Here is a 24,596-nt window from a genome sequence, read left to right as displayed (position 1 = left end):
TTATCACAATCAATTTACTAAGCTCATCACATAGACACAATGAAACCCATTCATACCTTTCTGTCTCCTAGGAGTGGGTCACCAAGATCACCTAAAATAAAAGCTTCTAGTTCATATGTAACCACCAAAGCTTTCTCAGTTGGATGGACATCTATAGACCTTGATCGAATTTTCCTGAAAGAAAATTTTTAAATATGTGTATTATTATTTTCAACACAGATTCCATTTATTTTCAATGCATTAATATTCATGCATGTATGGTAAAAACATATTAATGATTGCATTAACTATACCAATGTTAAAAAAAATAAACTAATGTCCTTCAGGTTCAACAATAAGCACAAGTGAATAGCCATTTTCATTAGTTGTAAAACTATTAAATAGGAAGGAACAATATTACAGCGCTATTTACCTCATACAGTGCTATGAGGTACAGCAAATGAATGAAAGTCTAACTACTAGTGGATAATTACAACTCTTGAAGAATACATGACAGTGAGTCCCCTCATCCTGGGGGGGGGGGGGGGGGGCAGGAGGGGGGGAGGGGGGGTCTGAATGATCTGTTCTTCCTTTTTAACCTTTCCCAACTCACTCCACCTTCTCTCTCACGAAGGAACTAATAGTTCTGGGAGGGAGGTGTGCTATACATATGATAAGATGGGGGGATTTAAAGATATTTGCAAAGATAATTTCAAAGTTCTTATGCAGGGTACACACCAGTTGCTGTCATATACAAAGATAGTGAACAGCACAGTGGTTGATAGTTTGTGATGTGGAACAGGTGTAGTGAATTGTCTCTCATAAAAACATCTCTTGGTTTTCAAACAATGGAAAATCCAGGTTGCATTACTTGTAATATTGTATGTCAGTTTTATGATACAAACCAAATGTTTATTCTGAGTGTAAAACTGTAAATTTGTACCAGACCAGGCAGACATTAACAAAGATTGGGAAAGCTTTGCACATCCCTTGATGTGATGTAGCCACCTTAATGGCATTTCCATTGAACCAATTCTGGAAGAAGGAAGAAAATTAACATTTAATGTCCAGCCAGCAACTAGGCCATTACAAAGGAGCACAACACAGTCTGGGAATGAGAGAGGAGGAAATTGGGGATGCACTTTTTCAAAGGCGCCATTCCAACGTTGCCTTGGGGAAACAACGGGAAATCTAAACCAAGATGGTCAGTTAGAGGTTTGGGCTGCTGTCTTTTTGTGTCTCACCGCTGCACCACCTCACCAAGTTCCAATTCTGAAGCACCTATAAAAAGTTTCTAAAATCAAAAAGTGAAAGTTTTTGAATTTAGCTCTCTTTGTTCTGACGTTATTGACAGTTCACTATAGGTATCCGGAATTTTAATCCAAATATGCAATTCATCACCAGTTTTGACTCCTCCCACACATCTTGTTATTCACCTGAGAAAGACTTTGTAGAGAATTTTCATCTCTGTCTACACTTATACCCTGGAAACCACAAATAGCAATTTTATTTGTACGATTGATTAAGTTTCAATGATGGGCTGTGAGGGGAACAATAATTTATAAGCCTCTGTACATGTTGTGATCTGTCTAATTATACCTCCTCAGTCTCTAACTGAATATGTACTTGACCCAAGAATATCAACAGATTTTGCCCTGAAATCTGGTTCTTTGAATTACATTGTACATTTCATAAGATAGTAGGCAGCTTTCTTCATGTGTCAGCTCTTTCAACATGTGAAGCATTTCTGAACCACTCCCTTCCAGTCAAATAAGTTATGGGAAATCACACCTTTTTTTTCTTTTTCTTATCTCAATTACTTCATGTCTTTTCTTTTTCCTTCTACTTTCCTTAGTTCAACTCAGATTATTTGCTTTTTAATTTTCTTTTGTGTGATTATATACCTGCTCTTTGTGAAAGACAGGGGACTGTGCTTGTTCTGTATAGGTGCAGGAGTAAATGGCAGCCACTGATGTCATTTCTAACAGCTGGAAGCTATGCTGACCACAGCCAACAAGCTTTATGGCCCCTCAGTGATAATTTTCTGATGTATGTGGCAAATGTGTCTGGTGCCTTTGGAATCATCTGCGATTCCTGAATAATGAAACAAGTTCTATCCTCGGATATTACAACCATTTTGGAAACTTCCAACTTCTTGAGGAATCAACAGACAGACATCACACACAACTCAGTTCTCCCCTAAAGATTCTTAAGGCAGTAGATACTGGCATCAGTTTTCCATAATGAATTTGATATGATTCTATACTGTTAAATAGGGCATAAAATCCAATTTTATAAAATATCAGACTACTGATGTGGCCTCATTAATGGAGGGACAAGAAACTTAAGATTAAAAAGTTGTGAACGAAGAAAAGGAGTGAAGTTCAGAAATATGCGTCCAAAGCTAGAGCAGCACAGTAATGGAAATAAGAAAATGCTACACTGATAGGTAAAAAGCAAAATATTAGATAGCGACAGCATAAAAGCAATAGAAAGTGAAATAGAACGTATAGTCCAGGATGCAGAAGGGATCCACAAAGGAACAAAACACATACCCCAACACATTACTGAATGGCAAGGAGAGAATGGAGGAGGAACAGGACCTGAAGGATTCATCAGAATCTGAAGTAAAACAATCAGCTATTACTTGAGTAGAGACTGAGAATGCCTTGAAGCAGATGGAAGGAAGCATATCAACCAGACCAGATAACCTGACAGCAGACATGATCAAACCAGCAGTCATCTAAGGAATACAGTGGCAACATTGAAGGAAAATAAACCAAATGACTGGGAGGAGTTTATTATAATACCTCTATTCAAGAAAGGAAGTAGGGGAATGTGTTCTAATTATAGAAGAATCACACTGTCTTAAGATACTGGGAAAGATTAAGGTCATTGTTATAAAATCGATTTGAAGAGGAACAACTTGAATTCAGAAGCAGCAGAGGAACAACGGAGCATATATTTTCACTGAGACAGTTAATGGAAAAGTACTGAGAACAGGGTAAATATCTCATAATTGTATTCCTGGATCTGGGAAAAGCAAATGACAATATGCTACGATGTACAATCTGGGAGTGTTTACAAAATTAAAGATTCCAAACTCCCTAACAAGAAAGGTGCAAATGCTATATGAAGGCTTCAAAAGTAGTGTACAAGTGGGTAATGGCAGATCGGACTGGTTCAGGACAGAAAGAGGAGTGCAACAGGGTAATGCAATTTCGCCTTTACTTTTTATTGCAGTTATCGAAATGATTATAAAGGAAACCAAGGTGATATGAAATAGTGATCTCAGTGCTTTAGTCTTTGCTGATGATGTAGCTATTTGAGGAGAAACAGAACTAGAGGTACATAGAAGATTAGATTAATGGAACTCAAAGTTTAATGAGTACCAGGTGAGAGTAAATAAGGGCAAAAGTGTAGCAACGATTATGACCAGGACGCCTACCCAGGGAAGCCTGATGCTAGATGGAGAGAAAATTGAATGTGTGGAAGCTTTCAGTTACTTGAGAAGTACAATATCAAGGAATGAAACTGCCACTCGAGAAGCACAGAATGGAGTAACAAAGTAATCTAAATTTTTAAAGTGAAACCTTGTGTGGACAAGGCAATTACTGTGAGAGCCAAACAGACCACATTTAAAACACACCTCCTGCCAATTATGACACAGAACTTGGAGTGCTGTGTAATTAACAACGCAGATTCGAGCAAGCTACAAGCATGTGAAATGAAGTTTCTGCGATCACCCTTCCAGAAGACTAGAAGAGATGTAACATTAGGACTGAAGATAACAGAGGAGAGATGCAAGTAGATCTGTCAATGACTGAGAGTCTGAATATTGCATATCTCAAGTGGTATGGACATGCAAAGAGAATAAAGGAATAACCACCTGCTAAAACAATACATGGGTAGAAATTTGCAGGGGAAAAGTTCAATACTACTACCCAGAAAAATACAGTTGGATCACATTAAGGAAGAACTGAAGACTTGAGGAAAAAATTGAAAAACAATAGCAAGACAGGAAGTACAACAAGACAGAGCAAAATTGAGACCAATTGTTCATAAACACCCTACCTGGGGGTAAATCTCATGTTCAAGTGTGAGAACATTCCCTAAATGTTTGCATACCTTATATCTAAGGCAGAACATGGGTAGGAGCCCAGTATTTACCTAGTAAAATGTGGAATAATGATGAAGTCCCATACTCCTCGACAGAGAGTAGGGGAACGATGAGGGAGATCCGCACCGCCGTACTAGGCAAGGTGCTAGTGGAGGTCATTTGCCATTGCCTTCTTCCAACCATAATGGGGATGAATGATGATGATGATGATGATGATGAAACAACAACACCCAGTCATCTCGAGGCTGGTGAAAATGCCAGACCCTGCCGAGAATCGAACCTGGGACCCGGTGCTTGGGAAGCGAGTATACTACTGCAAGACCACAAGCAGCAGACAAAATGTGAAAAATCGCTTAAGCAACACATTCAGACTCGCCTGCTCACCAGCCCTTATCATTAATCTGTGAGGCTGATTCAATACAGGTTGTCTCACCTCCCTCGATTCCTGGAAGTATCATGTTAAGTGTCCAGGTATCTGGGTGGGCCAGGCAGAAGCAGACATACCTGAAATTAGATCTGGGCACCCATAAGAAAGTGTCACAGTACAATTACCATTCATGGTATATAGGTATGATATTTTTGATGTTATCAGGAGCTTCATGTGGCACACCACATGTAATGCTGATGAAAAAAAGGTCACAATATTTACAGAAAGTTGTAGTGAAATGCAGGCAGACCCACAGAGGCTGAGGGTTACAGGGCCTGGCCATTGGCAGACAAACGAAATGCATTGCAGATAAATACGAGAAAAAACTTATTGTTAGATTACATTTTTAAATTAGTGTCAATAATAAATATCTACGTGCATGGGTTCTGGGATCTTTACGGTAAAATAACCAGATGAAGCATACAATCTTTGTTACCCAACATTACTATATATATATATATATATATATATAAAATAAGGGAAAAGCAAGCACTCACCTACAACAGTCTGATGTGTAGAGCATACAAATACATAACGGAAATCAGCATTCACACTAGCTTTCAAGCTCTTGTGCTTTCTATAGTATAAGTATGCACAACCCCCACACAGCCACTCACTATGCCCATGGGGGGGAGGGAGGGAGGGAGAGAGGGGGAGAGGGAGAGGGAGAGAGAGAGAGAGAGAGAGAGAGAGAGAGAGAGAGAGAGTGTGTGTGTGTGTGTGTGTGTGTGTGTGTGTGTGTGTGTGTGAGCGCGCGCGCGTGTGCGCGCGCACTCTCAGTCTGCTACAGGGTAGTGGCTGCCGTTGCCTTACTTTACGTATTGTTCCATTCAGGAATTTGCATTATTGTTTGACATAAGTAAATGATTTTTTCAAATCAGGAAATTTTCCAGTGAGACAGGAGGAGGACATGCAAAAATTGAGCCACTTCTAAGGTAATGTAGAAAATATAAAAAAAAATCTTTGCAGTTGTTATTCCAGAAAATAATGGAATAAATTATGAAATATCACCTAATGAATTAGGCCTATCTCAATAAATAAAACCACCTTGCTGAAGTGCATAATTATTTCTGAAGTAACGGTACCACTAAATCAATCTTAATACGTTGACTGCCGCATGCTTAGTGATGGATGTTTCTGCTGGGGCTGCCAGTGGCCACAAGACAACCAATGTGTTAATACTGCTTGCAGAAGTTGTACTGAATGCAGTTAAGAATTTAGACTGTTGAATTTTTCAGAGGTAACATAAGAGGAGACTAAGAGACTTCAACAACAGTTACACTACCAAAAGCAATAAATGTTGTGTGAGATGTTTCAAAAAGCCTACAAAAAATTATTCATAAAAATTATTTTTGAACAAAGTTTAAATATATTTGTCAAAAGCAGAGACAATGTAGGTAAAATGCCAGTGGGATAATAGAGAGCAGTGCACCGCTCATGGTGTTATCAAAGAAAACATTATTGCATTGGTCCGAGTTATTGAGGGATGTGCCCAGCTAGATTGAGAAAGGGGAAGGGAGGGGAGGGGGACAGGCAGAGCTGCTCCCACACCCCCACTCCCTGGATATAAAATGAGCTCTACAAACCAAAGTCATATCCCACCATTCACCAATAAACTAGTAAGTTGTAACATCACCTCCCACTGCTCAGATCCTGAACATGCTATCGGGCACAGATAAGTATGTCAGGATGGTCAGGTATAGATTTGAGACAATAATGAAAATAGTGCATTAAGAACGATCATGACAAAACAGAGAAATCTGAGCTTGCACAGAAAGATTTTGGTATTTATTTCTTCCCTGTGCTACTTGAGATCTTAACAGTAAAGAAATAGTCAAAGTGCTTTTATGAAATGTCTGCCAAATGTTTAAATGTAAATTTCAGCTTAATCATGCAGACATAGCTAGGAAAATATGAGCCTATGTACATTTCACACCTTGCTCCTAAGAACTTAACTGGTCACGTGAACAGTGAAAACAGTAGGTTTTTCCACCACTCTGACAACTATTACATCAAGTCCTTATCAACTTCTCACTTATGTAGGGATTATGAAGACAAGATTACGTTAACTACAGCACACACAGAGGTATTTAATCAATCATTCTTCCTGTACCGAACACATGAATGGAATGAGGGAAATCATAACTGGTACAGTGGGATGTACCCTCTGCTATGCACTTCACAGTGGTTTGCAGAGTAAATATTTAGATGAAGAGCTTCACTCACACACACACATTGTGTACATCTTACCATGAAAAAGAACCTTCGAAGTTGTGGATCGAGTCAAGTCATACATTCACAACAAAAGCCATCAATGCAGGATTCTTTATCTTTAAAATATACTAGCAACAAACTACCACTAACGCTAATCTAATGTTGATTATAATCAAAGAAATTATTTTATATACACTTATGGATAGTAGCAGAAAAAGGTGCAACTGTTTCTCCTCTTTCTTTCATTCATCAGGTGTTTTTATCATGTACTTCAAAAACAAAATATTTAAATTTACACAGACCCCTACGAGATGTCTCCATATTGGCAAAATCAAAATGCGTTTCACACTAACATGAGTTATGTGGATTCACATATCCAAGATAAAGATTTTGACAAGGTGTAGGGGCAGTGACTAATGATGTATTGCCTTACTGCGTTTTTTTTAATGTCAAGTTCCTGCCTGACATCTATCGGCTATCTGCCACAAATTATTTTCTGAGCCGAAACTTCGTAGCAGATCAAAACTGCATTCGGACTGGCAGTCGAATATGGGGCTTTTGCCTTTCGTGTGTAAGTGATCTAACGACTGAGGACTCTAGGTTCGAGTTCTGGTCCAGCATATAGTTTTAATACCTAAGGTCATTTTGGATTTTCTGAGTTGCTTCCTTCGTTGCGTGTTGCCACCAACAAAATGATTTTCTACGATGTTTTAGCAGCCGATATAGCTGGCTTACAAAAACAAAGCACTTCGATGTTTTCATACATTTACTACTTAACACAACTGCCGAGCACGCAAAGTTTTAAGGAACGAATTAGTTATGCAAATGTTTCATTCTCATTTCATGAAATATGAGGCTCGTGTAAATTTGTAGCATTTCCTTGTCAAAACCTTGTCACCCACGACGTTCTTGCTTGCAAAAACAACACACATATTCTCAAACTGCAATTTAAGAATGTACAAAAAATGACATCAACTGGCCAAATGAGATTTCTCAAATCTCGTTCTCCGCATCATTACACAGTAAGAGCTGTTCAAAAAGACATTATGCAATGGCATGTCGTACTTCTTTAAATATCTCGCATCCTCTGATTGCATTGTACATTCACAACGTCCAATCGCTCCACATCTGTCAAACTAAACAACAGACACAGAGATGACAATGTGATTTAATTCATGTTTGGTATCTTCAAACATTATCGTTGACAAAATTTCACCATAACAAAGATATATATCTTTGGACATAACTAATAATATTTATTGAATGGCTCACGCTTGTAAAATATAATTAGGAATTATATTACTGCACTTTTCTAGAATTAAGAATTGTCCATTTCTGAGACAATCAACTTTTTGTTATGGCATAACTTGCTCGTGAGTAGCTGCAAACTACGAAGTACTTTGATGAGTGATAATCAGCTCTTCAGCTGTACGAAGACTCGTGGTGGTGGGGTAAAATGCCGGTATCGTTGTACGTTATTTTGCCAGTAATTCTGGCACTAACTCTTATACGTGGTTATCGGGAGATTAAATGGGGGCGATGTAAGAGTAAAAGTTCGCTACATGGGAGAGTTTTTATAATTACTGGTGCAAACTCAGGTATAGGAAAGGTTACTGCTCGCGAACTTGCCCGGAGGAAGGCTACTGTAATAATGGCATGTCGTAATATTAAAAGTGCCAGGGAAGCAATCGAGGAAATAAGACAGTCCGTCACGACAGGAGAATTAGTGAGTATTTCTTAAAAACAAGAATTCGGACGGAGAAACAACGGCGCCGCTGTTCATAAACTTTCAAATGGTTTCTGTTATTTCAGATTCCACTGCAGCTCGACTTGTCATCTTTAGCGTCTGTGAGAAATTTTGCAAGTGTAATCATTAAAGATTTTCCGAAAATTCATGTGTTGATCAATAATGCAGGAGTATTTATACCAATTGAGGAAAACAGAACAACAGAAGATGGCTTTGAAATACACTTTGGTGTGAATCACCTAGGCCATTTCCTCCTGACGAACTTGCTGCTGAAGAAATTAATGGAAAGTGCACCCAGCAGGTCGATAAGTAACACATTTTAGCAGAATTTTCTAACTTTCAGATTTGTTTTTATTTATACAGTGCTCAACAAACAGGTCTGGAGAAAGCAACATTCGTATAGAAATGGCAATTTCCTGAATTCATTACAGTTAATACAAAATTGGCCATACCCTTAATTATGTAACTCGTATGAACCATCATAGTAACTTTGCAAAGGTCCAGAGTTCACACTGAAGTAACTGTCAACCTATTGCTGCGATTCCACTTGTCGGCATTGAACCGTGACGCAACTCTGTTATGATGTGTGACGTCATGGAAGCGCGGCGTGTTTGAAGGGGATTGTTTGTAGAGGGAATGCTGAAGTAAGCGGTGGCGTTCTAGTGTTGTTTTTATGATTTATTTCGTAGTCATGGTGCAGTCCTATAGGATTCAGCGGCTGTGGGCGTCGTGGTATTTGGTTGTATCTTGTTGGTATATTGCATTTTACTGGTGGTGTTTTCCAGTGAGTCGTGTAGGAATTTTGCGTGTACAGTGCGATTTTGGAAGTTGTATTTGGCTTATTAGTGATTGGTTCTCAGTTTCTGCAGTTATTTGCTATCGATTTGTTTACGGTTTTTCAACTGTTAGTTCGTCATTTGCAGTTTGTTCGTTTATTAAATTGAATTTTGTGTGTTTATCGTTCATTTGGAGGTATGGATCCGGGTAGGTTGTATGATACCATCCTTCGGCTTTGACGCGTGACGGGCCGTGTTGAGGTACGTCATCGAGCTATAGAGTGTTCGTTTTGGATTAAAATGTTGTTGTAGAGGGCGCGGTGTATGAGAAGTGGCCGTGTGTTTATGACGTACGTTATTGTCATTTAGTGTGCTATAATCGTCATGATGTGGAGTGTACGAAATTGCAGTGGCGGCACAATGGACTATATTGTGCAGAATATTGTCATGTAGAAGAGAATGTAGTAAAATTTAAACTGTACTCGTAGGTGCCTGTGTAACAGCTGAGTAAGTGGATCAATGTTTTTAATCAAATCACGGAAGAAGGAAGGTAGGTGGATAACTGTTTATTAGCATATCGAAAGTGCAACTCTCTCATTAATAAACATTGATCCCCGTACCTTCTTCAATGATTTAATTAAAAACATCCACTTGGGACGTTTATCGAAAACTATTTCCTCACGGATTCCGCTGTCTTGTCCTACTCGACTCATCATTTATCATGATCAGTTCCCATCATTCACCACACTTAAATTACCATCTGCAACACACTACAAAAAAAAGTCGCAGACACCGTAAGTGCACTTTTACTATAGGGCTGAGCTATATAGGATGAAATGGAGATTGGGATATCGGCTACTGTAGTTGTGGGTTACGTTAGATACACTTGAATTAGGGGTTTTCGGCATGCTGATGACGACCGGGTCAAAGCAATTGGGTGGAATTCCAGTCTATCCCATGGATCCAAATGTGAAATTTAGTGGTAGGCCCCTAGAGGCTGACATCGGGAAAGATATTGCTGGTGTCATAAAATTTCTCCATTTACGTAGTTTTCTCACTGATGGTGTTATTTGAAGCTAGTGTCAAGTGCTGATGAAGTGGTCCAGAGATCCTCCTCCTTGGGCCATGGACCTCTATGTGTGCAGGTGTAGCCGAGATAATGTTTAGAGACAGATTAGGAGAGGAGCCTGGTTCATGCATTGCAGATTGGCTCTTGACTTGCTTTTGGTTCCATCTGTAGGGGAGACAGGGGCTCAGCGAACAATGGGGCATAGTATGCAATTTATTATATAATGTGTATGACTATCAGAATGCCATCATAGTTGTGCACATCTAGCCTACCTTATCTTGCTATGAAACTAGCTGACTGACTGATGCTAGAGTATGAGACTCGTGTGTTTTACTATCTTCCTTTGCAGACTTTGCCATGTCCATACTAAGTATTTGTACTTCATTTTCTTAAAACGAAATGCTGAGGAAGTAAGCATTTATCGTGGGAATTGCTGTTCACGCTACATAAAATACTGAACTATATCTGTGTGTGACTGAATAAACATGTTTTCATTAATGGGGATTGGGGCAGAGTGAACAGTTTGTTCTGGGCCAAAATTAGTATATATGCAGGAAACAAAAATGGTTCGCTAAGGAGAGTAAACTGCTTTTGGCCCAACACTTGCTGAAGAAATGTAGAAAGTTGTGAACAGTGTAATCCAAGATGGCATGAATGTTTTGTCCCTAGGCAGTCTCTTGAAAGGCTAGTTATCTTGGCAACACATTGTTAAAAAAGGTGCAGTATTTGGAAATGTACCAGAAAACACTGATAATGTTACAGATAGGATAGATATAACAGACGCCAACAACACAAGCATTGCTCCAGTTGTCTGGAACTAGTGTGCATGAAATTAGTAGCTGTTTAAATGGTCTGACTCTTATCACCAAAGGAAATTTGACCTCTTCCAAAAGCAACCACCACTAAGACAGACAGCTCAGTATGGAGGAAAAAGAGGAAGATTAAGAATTTTTGCTGATACCCATTGACTTCAGCCAGAGCAGGTGGTGAAGGTACTGATATTCTTTAGATGAGTGACGAGGATGATGATTAGTTTTGATGATGAAGAATTTAATATGGAAGACAAGTCGGAAGACAACAGTTGTGTCGTTGTGGAAGTGGCAACCAAAAGGAAAGAAATACCATTTCGTCATTTTGTTGTGCATATCAGTTCAGTTAATGAAAATGAAAGCACTCTAATTGTGACTTATCTGCAGGTGTCATGAAAGTTTGACAAAATTTTGCGCTTGCTCCAGATGCAGAATCGTGTAAGTAAAAGTTTAGAATAGAGCCAGTGGATGTGTTTTATGCTGGAATGTTGTCAGAGCTTGCCGTGAGGTGTGATGGGAACAAATGAAGGTGTGTCAACCATTTGTGTTACACAACTAATGAGAGAGCAGCAGACAGACAACATGTTTTGAAGTAAAACATTCGGAAATGTGAAACATTGCTGTAAATGAGGATTTTAAATTTAATGCCTCCTTGTTTGAGTTGCAGCTGTTTAAACTGTGCTAGTGTCTGCAAACCACTGACAGCATTGCAACTCATGATATATTCGATAAAGCAGTTCTCTGTGTGACCACACTGAGGAAGTGGATCAATGTTTTTTTATTAAGTCGTGGGAGAAGATAGGTGGAGCACTGTTTTTTTTTTTAATTAAATTAATGGGAGAAGGTTGGGGATCACCATTAATGAATATATTTAATGTGTGACACTGTTAATAATAAACATTGATCACCCAGCTTCTCCCATGATTGAATTAAGAAAAAGTGCTCCACTTACTCAAAGCAGTGACTTTTGCTGCACCTCAATGTGATTTCATCCACACAAACTGTTGATTCTTTTAGAGTCACTTTACCATCACATTTGATGTATTTTTGTGAGGATTACAGAAGTGTCAGATTCCACCAGTCTGCTTTGACGCTTGTCATCAATATGGTGGAAATGGCTATTCTAAGCATCTCCAATATGCCGCCTATGATGTCACTACATACACACGGCAACAAACACGAAAATATGTATAAATAAGACAGTAACACCTCTCTCCACAAATAGAATCAAGGTAATGGTACAACTGTGGGAAATTGGGGTTTTAGGGAGGGGACAAGCTAAATATAACAGTAAAAAAGCGCACCACGATCCCAAAACACACAAGATGATAAACAAAATCTAGGGAAATCAGACACTTCCCTTGACCTATATAGGTCAACTACAGCTTACGGTACCAGAACACCAACGCCTACAGCAAAAACTATGAAACTTGGAATTGGTCATTTCCCTTGACGTATGTAGATCAACCATAACCATTGAAACGAAAAAACCAACACCTACAACTACGAAAAACAAAACCACAACTACTCAAAAAACCAAAAGTCAAACATCCTTACGTAAGTTAAAACACATTTGATACACAATAAATACACAAAGCATTACAATCGACAAAAATACACAAAAAACAGTTATTATGTTACCTTCCATTTGGAAAGTGGCTGCACTCGGTGACTGTTATGTGGCTTATAAATTATAGAGTGCAGCAATCAGTCTTCCTTATTTAGATTTTATTACGCAAATCCAGATTTCAGCAAGTATCTAGCCATTCTCAGTGCAATGATGTCCGAACAACAGGGACTTACATGCACTCTGAGAATAGAAAATAGTGCATTTAGAATGGCTAGCTACTAGTCAAAACCTGGATTTCCATAATAAAATCTAAAAAAGAAACACACAATTACTTACCACCAACAAATTTTGGCACTGCAAAGTAGGTCTACCATCCCCCCCTCCCCCCCCCCCCACACACACACACACACACACACACACACACACACACACACCCCACCATTATGTCATGGGTCAAAGCAGACAGGTGGAATCGTACGCTGCCATTGACCCTTTTTCTGTGTCAGCAATTAATCCATGAGAGACGCATGAATGGACGACATTGCTGTGCAGAACTAAATCACTTAAATCGGTACACTTTATAGCACTCGCTGCCATAATCGCAAAATATTTCTCTCAAAGCTCGCTAATGTACTGAAAAACAGCAAACAAGACAATAGTTTTAATTTCAACCCTAGAAATAAATTACCTCTGTTCTCACCTCTCACTGGTTATGACTAAGAATCAACCCATTGGCTGTGTGAAACTGATGTTGCCGACTTATGAGCAGTAGAAAAGCATGGCCGTGACTGCTACTGGCCCTGATCTAGAATTAAGCCAAGCATTTGAAATTAGCTTCGCAGATATCATTGTAGACTACCAAAGGCATCCATAGCTGGTGGCAGTGAAACAAATTGTGGCAATGTGTATATTTCCTATTGAGAAGGATACATACAATGTCCATTGGTTTTACTAATTACAGATTCTATGTATCGCATGATGTTTACTTAGAAAAATAAATGTTTACACTCTGTCTGGATATTTTTTTAACTATTGCATACTGTGCTCCATACAAACACTCAGGGTGCCAAGGACTGGTTTTCGACGCTCGATTGACTTGGCTCCCTCATCTTTGTCAGCTTAAGCGGAAGTGCTGGCAGCACCTCAATGCCCTCCATTGCCTGAGCATCACCAGTTAGGGTGCAGATTGCTGTACACTGCTGCAGCTCTACAGAGCCCTTGTCCAATCCCGAATTGACTATGGGAGTGTGGTTTATGGTTCGGCAGTGCCTTCAGAATTGCATTTACTCAACCCTGTGCACCACTGTGGGATTCGATTAGCGACAGGAGCTTTTAGGACGAGTCCGGTGACCAGCGTACTGGTGGAGGCTGGTGTCTCTCCACTGCAGATCAGACATGCGCAACTGCTTGCCAGTTAAGAGGCACACATTCATAGTTCCCCTGAGCATCCGAATTACTGTCTCCTTTTCCCACCCCCGGCAGTCCATCTCCAACATCGGCAGCCCAGATTGGGGCTAACGATTGTGGTTCGCATGCAGTCCTTTCTCTCCTAACTGGAGTCCTTCCCACCTCTACTTGCAGTCCATTCACGTACGCCTCCATGGTGTACACCTCAGCCGCAGCCGCAGCTTTGTCTGGACCTTTTGCATGGCCCTAAGGACTCCATTAACTCCGCCGCTCTCTGCTGTCACTTCCTCTTGATTCTTGACGTATACCAGGGCTCTGAAGCGGTTTACACAGACAGTTCAATGGCATATGTTCATGGAAGACATATTGAGCAGCACTCCTTGCCAGTTGGCTGTAGTTGTTTCACTGGAGAGCTGGCGGCCATATCTTGTGCTCTTGAGTACATCCGCTCATGCCCTGGCGAGTCATTTCTCCTGTGTGCTGACTCATTGAGCACCCTACAAGCTATCGACCAGTGCTATCCCCACTCTGGTAGCGTACATTCAAGAGTCCATCTATGCCCTGGAACAGTCCCGCTATTCCGTGGTGTTTGTGTGGACCCCAGGACATGCCGGAATCCCCGGCAACGAACTTGCTGACAGGCTGGCCAAACAGGCGACGCGGAAACTGCTTCTGGAGATAGGCATCTCCAAAGCTGACCTGCTTTCTGTCTTACACTGTGGGGTTTCCCGGCTTTGGGAGACAGAATGGCATAACAGCATGCACAACAAACTGCGTGTCATTAAGGAGACTATGAATGTGTGGAAGTCTTCCATGCAGGCCTCTCGCAGGGAATCGGTTGTCCTCTGCCGGCTCCGCATTGGCCATACTTGGCTAACGCATGGTTACCTACTCTGTCACAAGGACCCACCTCAGTGTCGCTGTGGCTACCAAATGACAGTCGTCCACCTCTTGCTGGACTGCCCAGTTTTAGCTGTTCTGCGTCAGACTTTTAACTTCCCAGCACCCTGCCTTCTGTGTTGGTTGACAATGCCTCCACAGCAGCTTTAGTTTTACGTTTTATCCGTGAGAGTGGGTTTTATACTTCTATGTGGGTTTTAGCATATGTCCTTTGTCCCCTCCACCCTAGTGCTTTTTGGGTGGAGGTTTTAATGTGTTGCAGAGTGGCTGGCTTTTCCCTTTTTATTCTCATGGTTGGCTAGCCACTGTAATCTTTCATGTTTTACTCTCTTCTGTTTCTAGCATCTCTGTTGTTTTCTTGTCCTCTTTTGTTCCTTTTAGTGTTCATTGCCTTCCCTTCCCTTCATTCTTGTGGCTTTTCCTTTCTTTCCGTTTGTGGTATATGTTTCGTCCATTTTATTCTCACACTTGTGGCATTGTTTTATTAGGAACAAGGGACTGATGACCTTGTAGTTTGGTCCCTTCTCCCACCTTTAAACCAACCAACCATTTCCTCTCCTGTTTCATGGTGGGGGGGGGGGGGGGGGGGGGGGAAGGAGACTGACTGTGAGCCTCAGTAGGAGCCCTAATTCTCCACATCTTATCCTTGTGGCCCTTAGGCGAAATGTGTGTTGACAGCAGTAGAATGGTTCTGCAGACAGCTCCAAATGCCATTTCTCTAAATTATCTCAATAGTGTTCCTTAAAAAGAACATTGCCTTCCCTACAGTCATTCCTATTTGAGTTTCCAAACCATCTCATTAACACTGGCATGTTGTTCAACTGGCAATAAATCTAGCAGCCTGCCCCTGAATCACTTCCTTTGATCCAACTTGCTACGGATACCAAACACTTAAGCAGTACTCTAGAGTAGGTCACACTAGCATACTATATGTGGTTGCCTTTACAGATTAACCACACTTTCCCAAAATTCTTCCAGTACACCGAAGTGACCATTTGCCTTCTCTACCACGATCCTCACATGCTAGTTTCATTTCATATCACTTTGCAGTGTTACATCCAGATATTTAAACAAATTGTGTCAAGCAGAACATTAATAATGCAATAGCTGAACACTGTGGGTTTGTTTTTTCTACTCATCAGTCTTAACTTACTTTTTCCACAGTTAGAGCTAGCTGCTGCTCATCGCTCCAATTAGAAATTTCATGAAAGTCATCTTGTATCCTCCTACAGTCAACTAACTTTGACACCGTGCCATACACCACAGTTACGTAAAGGAACAGCTGCAGATTGCTGGCCACCCTGTCAGCCAGATCAGTTGTGTGTATAGAAAATAATAGTGGTCCTATCACCCTTTCCTGGGTCACTCCTGACAATACCCTTGTCTCTGATGAACACTCGCTATCGAGAACAACGCACTGGGCTCTTCAAGCCACTCGCTATCTGCGAACCTATTCAGTAATATCTTTGTTAACAGTTTGCAGTGGGGCACCATGTCAAATGTTTCCTAGAAAGCTAGAATTATGGAATCTACCTATTGCCTTTCGCCAGTGATTGTTTAAATGCCTCTGAGCATGCTGTGGTTAATCTAATCTTGTCCTTGTGATCCCTACAGGAGTGATACATCAGGGGTTGTAGTATATTCTTAGAATCATAATTTGAAGTCGGTTCTTGAAACTTTGTAAGTCAGTTTCCTTGCAGTAGTTTGTGTATCTTCAAGTATCCATTATCCTGTTGTCCTCTCTGGTTGTGTGCGCATGAGACTGGCATGATGTAGTGTGTTGGACTGGTATTTGTTTTGCCTTAAGGCGGGTCCATACTGAGCATGCTGCACCGTGCTGCGTGGCGCTGCTGCACCCCGCGCACAGCTGTAACAGAGAGGAGTGCGCTGTCCATGCGCACCGCTCCGAGGCGCGCACTGTGTTCCAGTTGGAGCGCGCGCATGGTCTGAAGATGGAGTAAGCCGATCCCCCGTCTAAACTGAGCGCGCGCAAACACGCCACTTCCTTTGATGTACCGACAACAGCCGGAAAACTGCGCGATGCAGCATGGTTCGCTGTCCACACTGAGCGCGCAGAGCCGTTTTGCGCAGCGCGGCACAGCGCGCTCAGTGTGGACCCGCCTTTAGAGAATGATAGAGATAGATGGAGAGATGGTGGGAGGGGGGGGGGAGAGAGAGAGAGAGAGAGAGAGAGAGAGAGAGAGAGAGAGAGAGAGAGAGAGAGAGAGAGATATATATCACCATCAGCGCTCCTCACAGGCTCCAGTCTATTTAATGATAGCAAAGTTACCGTTGGCCTCAGTTCTCTATCTGTATTGCTACAGCTTTTTGTGTATGTAATTAGTTCCTGCTGAATATTACTTAAATATTGTGTTCAAGTTGTTAACACTGCCGTGGAATAAAGTTGTGTTCAGTCTACTGGTTGTGTTGTACTTATACCTGGTTACAACAGAGTAATGTGTGGGTTGCTGGTGTCACAGGTTCTTTTTGACCCATATAGATTAACTGAAACACTCAACCCAAAGCTTCCCCTCCCCCCCCCCTTTTTTTTTTTTTTAAAAAAAAAAAAAGGAGTTTGTGGACATTATTTAACAGTTAATATTTGTTTTGGAGTGGTGGTGTTACTCTTAGTGTTGTATGTTACGTCCCCACCCAAAACTCCATACTTCCTGCAGTTGTGCCATTCATTTCATTTTATTGCTGGAGTTAAGTAATTTGTTTGGATGTGGGTTATGGAGTGATGTTGTAACCATACTGAATAAGCTCAAAACATGGGTGGCTTCCATCTTGATGATGTCGCTTGTCGAAGTAGGTGGGATTGAATCTTTCGGTAACCCTGAAAAACTTCTCACATACAGATATTGTATTTGTTTCCACATGAAGTGACTACAGTAATTGGACAGAGTTTGAAAATGATTCTGAGAAACATTTTAGATCTTATAGCGTGTGCCCAGAGGAAGAGGTTAAATGTAAGAAACTTTGTCTGGAAACCTCATCTGAGAATGCATCAGAAACATCAAGATCATTGTTGGCTGGTATATCACTGGAGACTCCACTAATTTTCTATAATGGAAGTCACACTTGGCATATCAATCGTAACCTTGTTCAACGTGCAGCTATTATATTTTAAAGTTCAGTCCGTAGCATCTTATAACATAACCAACAACTTTCTCAACATGTAATTTCAACACTAGAGTGTGACAGCCCAGCTAAAATACCTTCTAAAAAGCACCCTCTTTGCACAAGCCATATTTGAAGTGCGCCTGTATACATTGTACACGTCGCAAGTCAAAACCAGTGCCTAGTACCCAATGAATATGGTGGCACTGGATAGGAAAGCATTCTTAAATTAAAATGAAACATAAATTACTTTAATTGACAGTAAACACAAGAAAAATTTGACCCAACTCTCACTTTTCTTTCATGATATCCTGAAAGTCGTGTATCAAGTCAGTCTGATGGAGTATGTTTTGATTTCCAAAAAGCATTTGATTCAATAGCACACCTAAACTTATTATGAAAAGTACAATCATTCGGTATATTGAGAAATCTGACTGAATTGAGGATTTAATGGTAACAAGAACACAGCATGTTATTTTGGATGTCAAGTCACTGAAAGACATAAAAGTAATTTTAGGTTTTCCCCAGGGAAGTGTGTAGGGCACTTACTCTTCATGTAGTACAGTAATGATCTTGCAGACAACATTAATAGTAAATGGAAACTCCATCTGTCTACAAAGTCCAGTGTAGAATATTGCTCAAGTGTGTGGGGCCCGTAGCAAATTGGACTGACAGCAGATACTGAACATATACACAGTAGGGCAACATGAGCGGTCATGTTTGTTGACCCATGAGATAGTATCACAATGATCCTGAAGAAACTGAACTGCTAGACACCTGATAATAGATACAAACTATTAATACCCTGAAAAATCCTACTTATAAAGTTTCAAGAACCAGCTTTAAATTATGATTCACATCTTGTTCCTGTAATAATCATGAGGACAACTACCGCACACAGAAGTGCATTTCTTCCAGTGCGCCATACATGAATGGAACAAGAAAAAGCATTTGTAATTGATACAATAGGAAGCACACACTGCCATGCACTTCAATGGTTTGCATATTGTAGATGTAGAATTAAATGTATATTTTCACAAAGAATCACAAACATACCAACAATGAAGCTCACAGATTGAACAGGGTAAAGAGGCATTGAAACCAGCGATAAGTGATTGGAGACCAGGAATTTAAAAAAGTATCATAAGTAATGAGTGGAAGGTTAGTATGAGAGATTCTAATGACATATGGCAGATTACCTCACTGGTGGTACAGAGGTGTCGATTGATGGGATCTAAGTGTAACTAAAAGTTGGTATCATAATTCCAGATGACATGGTCACAACTAGCAAGCACAAAGACCATTTATTGTTTCTTTGAGTAGCTGGCAACTGTTTATTGACCCTTCTGGCATTGTAACAGTCAGTTACTGTCTCAACATGGTGCCTAAATGGTAGGTCCATGTGGTCTGGAGAAGTGAGTCTTGACAGCAGAACAGCTCAAGTCCTTGTGAGGCAGAGCTTTGCTGTGGGGGTTTTGTTGGAAACAGCCAACACTGAGAGGTCACTGCTTTCATGGCCAAATTAATTGTGCTGTTTGCACAGTTTGACAGGTTTATCACTTGCACTAGGTTGCCAGACACTAACTACTTCCTACGGCCCGAACCATTTCTAGAGTGTATTCCTATGTGAAGCATCATTTAAAATTAGCACAGAGAGCTCTCTTACAACAAGTGCCATTTGGTGAAAATTACAAAGATGTGAATCAACTGCAGTTACAACCAGAAGAAATTATGGACAATATCTGTATACTAGGACATCATTACTGCGTATTTGGTATCTCTTGTTCACCTTTGCAATACGTAGAAACTCGTGAATCAAATTATATTCAAAATTAATTAATGTAATTGTTAGCCTCAAGTGCCTGTTACCTAATTATGATGCAGTGATAGTAGTTTGTCAACCCTGCCAAGTGTGGCACCACTCTCTCTGGCATGCACGTCAGTGGTTTGCACACTTACTTTCCCAAATGTAGGAATAATACGCAATTATAACTAGCTAACAAAATTCACACGATGGTGTCAGGAGTTACAGATCTTCCTAGAAAAGTGTGTACAAATCATAATCCCCGCAGGGGCTTGCCACTGTTTGGCGGGTTCATGCTTGGTTACCATGGGGCCCCAGCTTCTGAAGCATTTTTTCCCTTCCATGCTGCATTTTTATCCTTTTTCTATTCCTTTTCCCCTCCCTTGGGTAACATGTCTAGGATGTTATTGGGAATGTTCTGCATTGTCTGTTGCTGACGTAAGAACAGTCTCACCTTTGTTTTTTGCTCCCTTTTCCTTTTTTCGTTTCCCTTTTCCTCTTGTTCCTCAGCTTTGGTGTTTGAGTTTTTTTTCTTCTTCCTCACTGTGCGTTCCTGAAGGCTGGCCCACGCATCCAACGCGTAGCAGGTGATTGGGTAACACATGATTCCCGGCCCCGTGTCGATAGGTAGGGTTTGCACGTACCCCCTGGTACAGTCCAGGCCCAGGGAGGGGTAATTGCCTGAGCTGCAACCTTCCCAAATTGCCGATTGGTCTCTCTGTCAGATGTTCGGGAGGTGTAACCTGAGGTGTTAACAATCACCTAAGGCAGGTGCGCCTCCTTGTGAACGGAGGCCCCAGTTGGAAGGAGTGCACCATCGGAGATGCTGGAAATCATGGGGGATTTTCTCACAATGAGTCAATCATCATCCCAATCAACGTCTACGAAATGTAAACCTAATGAGGCTAATGATTCAAAGACTCTTTCCGCTGCACCACGGTTCCTCGTGCTCTCACATACTGAAAACAGTCAGTCCTTCACCATGGTAAATGCGTTTATTATTCAGAAAGGTGTTGATGCAATTGCTGGCCCTGTGAAATCCTGCTGTCGTTTACAGAATGGCACTTTGCTTTTGGAGACTGCTTCTGATTCTCAAGCACAACTGCTTACTACCTTGCTTCTTCACAGCTACCCTGTTCATGTCAAGGCCCATAGAACTTTGAATTCTTCCCATAGTGTAATTTACACTAGGCTGCCCAATGGTCTTAACAGAGGCCGAAATCCAATCTTACCTCTTATCTGGGTTTCATTGCCATCCATCTTGTAATGAAAAAGGTCAATTCCTCCTTAGTGCCCACCCGCATTCTTTTCCTCACCTTTGATAGTGGTGCTGCCGCCTTCAAAGATCAAAGCAGGCTATAAAATTATCACAGTCCGGCCGTACCCGTACATTCCAAACCCGATGCGCTACACAACCCGTAGGCAGGAAAGGATAGGAGTACTCCTGTGAAGACTTCTTCCATCCCTCCAGCCAAACAACACCCACATGCTACTCTAACCAGAAAGGCTCAAAGAAGTCCATTAAAGGCAAACAGTCTTCTCCTTTACCAACTCGAAGATCCTGTTTGACGGGGTTGCCACGAGGTACCTTACTCCGGCCGACCTCTGTATTGCGGTGCACACCACCAACTGTTTTTCAGTGTTGGACTCCACGGGCCAACCGCACAAGCAAGCCGATGCTTCTGTGGACCTCATGGAGCAGGATCCTGCTTCTGTGTCCTGCAGTAGCGACTCTACACTGGCTGTCACTTGGCGGCCCAGCCACCGAGTTGCCACCCCAACATCTCTTCCTCCTCATGACTGCCCTCCAATGGAACGTTGGCAGCCTTCGGTCCCACAAAGAGGATTTACAGCTGCATTTAGCATTGCAGCATCCCCTTGTACTGTGCCTTCAAGAAATGAAATTGCACCCTCACAACTGCTTTGAGCTTTCACATTCCTTACCGATTCATTTTGACCTATTCCCATTTGGACCTATCCTATTGCACTGCCCAGCTTGCCCATCATCTTAAGTGGTCCGTTCTATCTGACACCTACTCGAACGACCATTTCCCGTGTGCTCTCCGCATACACGCTCAAATGGCAGCTTACTGAGGCTGACTGGCAGCTTTACTCCTTTCTGGTGACCGTTGAAGAACAATATTTCCCCAGTTGTGATGACTAGGTGGACTATCTCACCGTTATCCTTACTGCTGCAGAACGTTCCATTCCTTGCACTTCTTCTTTACCACATCGTGTCCCAGTCCCTTGGTAGACTAAGGCATGCCGTGATGCAATTCGTGCACGGAGATGTGCTCTCTGAGTTTTTAACCACCATCCTACAATGGCAAACTGCATTCATTATAAACAGAGGCTTGCAAAGTGTCGTCCTGTTCTTCGGGATAGCAAACAAGCTAGCTGGATTTCATTCACTAGTTCTTTTAACAGTTCCATCCCTTCCTCTGTTGTGTGGGCCAACCTTCGATGGCTCTCTGGGACCAAGATCCATTCCCCCATTTCCAGCCTCGCAGTAGCAGACAATGTTATTGTGGACCCTATTGCTATCTCGCAACACCTTGGGCCACCATTTTGCGGAAGTTTCAAGCTCTTCCTACTATCACCCTGCCTTCCTCCTTTGGAAACGAGTGAAGGAGGCTCAGGCAATACCCTTCTCTTCTTCGAATCGTAAGTGCTACAATACCGCCTTTACTATGAGGGAGAGCTCGATCATGCTCTCAGTTCATCCCGATTCTCCACCCCAGGACCGGACGCCATCCACATTCAGATGTTGCAGCACATTTCTGTTGCGGGCAAGCACTTTCTACTTAAGACATACAACTGCATCTGGGCAGAGGTCACATTTCCTGGATGCTGGTGTGAAGCCACGGTCATACCCATACCTAAGCCTGGTAAGGACAAAAACCTTCCTTCTAGCTACCACCCCATGTGGGTTCTGCCTTGTCGGACACCTTTATCCAGGAAAACGGTGTGCTTCAGGGTTCCGTCCTGAGTGTCGCCCTCCTTGCTATTGCCATTAACCCTACCATGGCCTGTCTCCCACCGGGCATCTCTGGCTCTATTTTTGTTGACAATTTTGCCATCTGTTGCCGTTCTCCACAGACCTGACTCACCGAGCAGTGTCTTAAGCCGCGTCTTGACAGTCTTTACTCCTGGAGTATTGACAATGGCTTTCGCATTTCCACTGACAAAACTGTATGTATGAATTTCTGGCAACGCAAGTGGTTTCTCCCACCATCTTTACATCTTGGGCCTGTTGCCCTTTCGTTTGTTGAAACTACGAAATTCCTGGGGCTCATGCGCAATAGGAAACTCTCTTGGTCTTCCCATGTATCTTACCTGGCAGCCCACTGTATTTGCTTACTCTGCGTCCTACGTGTCCTCAATGGTACTTCCTGGGGTGCCGATCGAACAACCCTCCTCGGTTTGTACGGGTCCCTTGTCTGTTCGAAACTCAGCTATGGGTGCTTTGTTTCTGCATGCCCATCCCTCTTATGCCGTCTCAACACTGTCCATCATTGTGGCATACGTTTGGCCATGGGCGCCTTTTACACAAGCCCAGTTGAGTGTCTGTATGCTGAAGCTGCTGAACTACCACTGTCCTACTGCTGTGACTTTCTCTTCAGCAGGTATGCATGCCATTTGTCTGCCATGCATGGCCACCCATCCTGTGCTGCCTCCTTTGATGATTCTTTTGATCATGGGGCTCATCCTTCTTCTGTTACCATCTGGAGTCCACTTTCAGCTCTTGCTACGGCGGCTTAACTTCACACTACCTGCACCTTTCCCGGTGGGCATGAACTCTTTACCACCTTGGCTTCGTGAAGTGGCCCATGTTAACCTTGACCTTCATTCGCTTCCTAAGGATACTTCCTCCAGCCACGGTCTATTGCCTTGATTTTCACGACCTTTGCATGGAACTTCGCGATAGTACCTTTGTATACACTGATGGCTCTCGGACTGACCTTGGGTTGGGTGTGCCTTCATCATGGGCAGCCGTGTCTTTCGATATCGGCTTCCGGCACACTCCTCAGTATTTACAGCCAAGCTCTTCACATTGGATCAGGTCACAGAGTACATCCGGCGACACAGCCTTTTCAATTGTGTCCTCTGCTAAGACTCATTCAGCATCCTTCAAAGTCTATGTGCGCTGTACACTGCCCATCCCTTAGTGCAGCAGATCCAGGAAAACTGTCAACTGCTCACTCTTGGTGGAGCCAGTGTGATGTTTCTGTGGGTTCCTGGTCATGTTGGTCTGCTGATGCTACTGCCAAAGCTGCAGTCCTCGTACCTCAGCCTGCGAGTACCTGTATTCCCTCCGCTGATCTCTGTGTTGCTGTCTTTGAGGAGGTAGTAGCCCTATGGCATTGCGTATGGTCCTCCCTTCATGGGAATAAGCTCTGGCTTATTAAGCCTCTCCCAGCTGCTTGGACGACCTCCTCTGGGCCCTCCCGCCAGGAGTAAGTTACATTAACTCGGCTGCATATTGGGCACTGCCTTTTTAACCATCACCATTTGCTAAGTGGTACTATCCCACCACTTTGACCACATTGCACTCAAGTTTTAACTATCTGCCACTTCCTGATGGACTGTCCATTTTTTAACCTTTTATGTTCCCGTTTGGAATTGCTGTCTGAGTTATCGACTGTTTTAGCAA

General features: G+C 42.1%; 2 protein-coding genes across 3 annotated transcripts in view; one reads left to right on the top strand and one right to left on the bottom strand.

Moving 5' to 3' along the window:
* The window catches only part of LOC126259562 (kinesin-associated protein 3), a 212,163-nt gene extending 204,250 nt beyond the window's left edge, over positions 1 to 7,913 (bottom strand). For both annotated transcript variants that reach the window (XM_049956458.1, XM_049956459.1), the window contains exons 1-2: positions 7,806 to 7,913; positions 57 to 174 (exon numbers count right to left, since the gene is read on the bottom strand). In XM_049956458.1, the coding sequence (XP_049812415.1) occupies positions 57 to 174; positions 7,806 to 7,837 (150 nt within the window). In that variant the 5' untranslated portion in view covers positions 7,838 to 7,913. The remainder of the gene's footprint in view (positions 1 to 56; positions 175 to 7,805) is intronic.
* A 224-nt stretch (positions 7,914 to 8,137) lies between these two features.
* Positions 8,138 to 24,596, top strand: part of LOC126259541 (retinol dehydrogenase 11-like) — a 60,439-nt gene continuing 43,980 nt past the window's right edge. The window contains exons 1-2 of the mRNA XM_049956417.1: positions 8,138 to 8,466; positions 8,553 to 8,788. Of these exons, the coding sequence (XP_049812374.1) occupies positions 8,197 to 8,466; positions 8,553 to 8,788 (506 nt within the window). The 5' untranslated portion in view covers positions 8,138 to 8,196. The remainder of the gene's footprint in view (positions 8,467 to 8,552; positions 8,789 to 24,596) is intronic.

This window comes from Schistocerca nitens, chromosome 5 (genome assembly GCF_023898315.1).
Source record: "Schistocerca nitens isolate TAMUIC-IGC-003100 chromosome 5, iqSchNite1.1, whole genome shotgun sequence".
NCBI classification, from domain to species: Eukaryota; Metazoa; Arthropoda; class Insecta; order Orthoptera; family Acrididae; genus Schistocerca; species Schistocerca nitens.
Note: the sequence above shows the minus strand (reverse complement) of the source record. Positions and strands in the feature narration are given on the sequence as shown.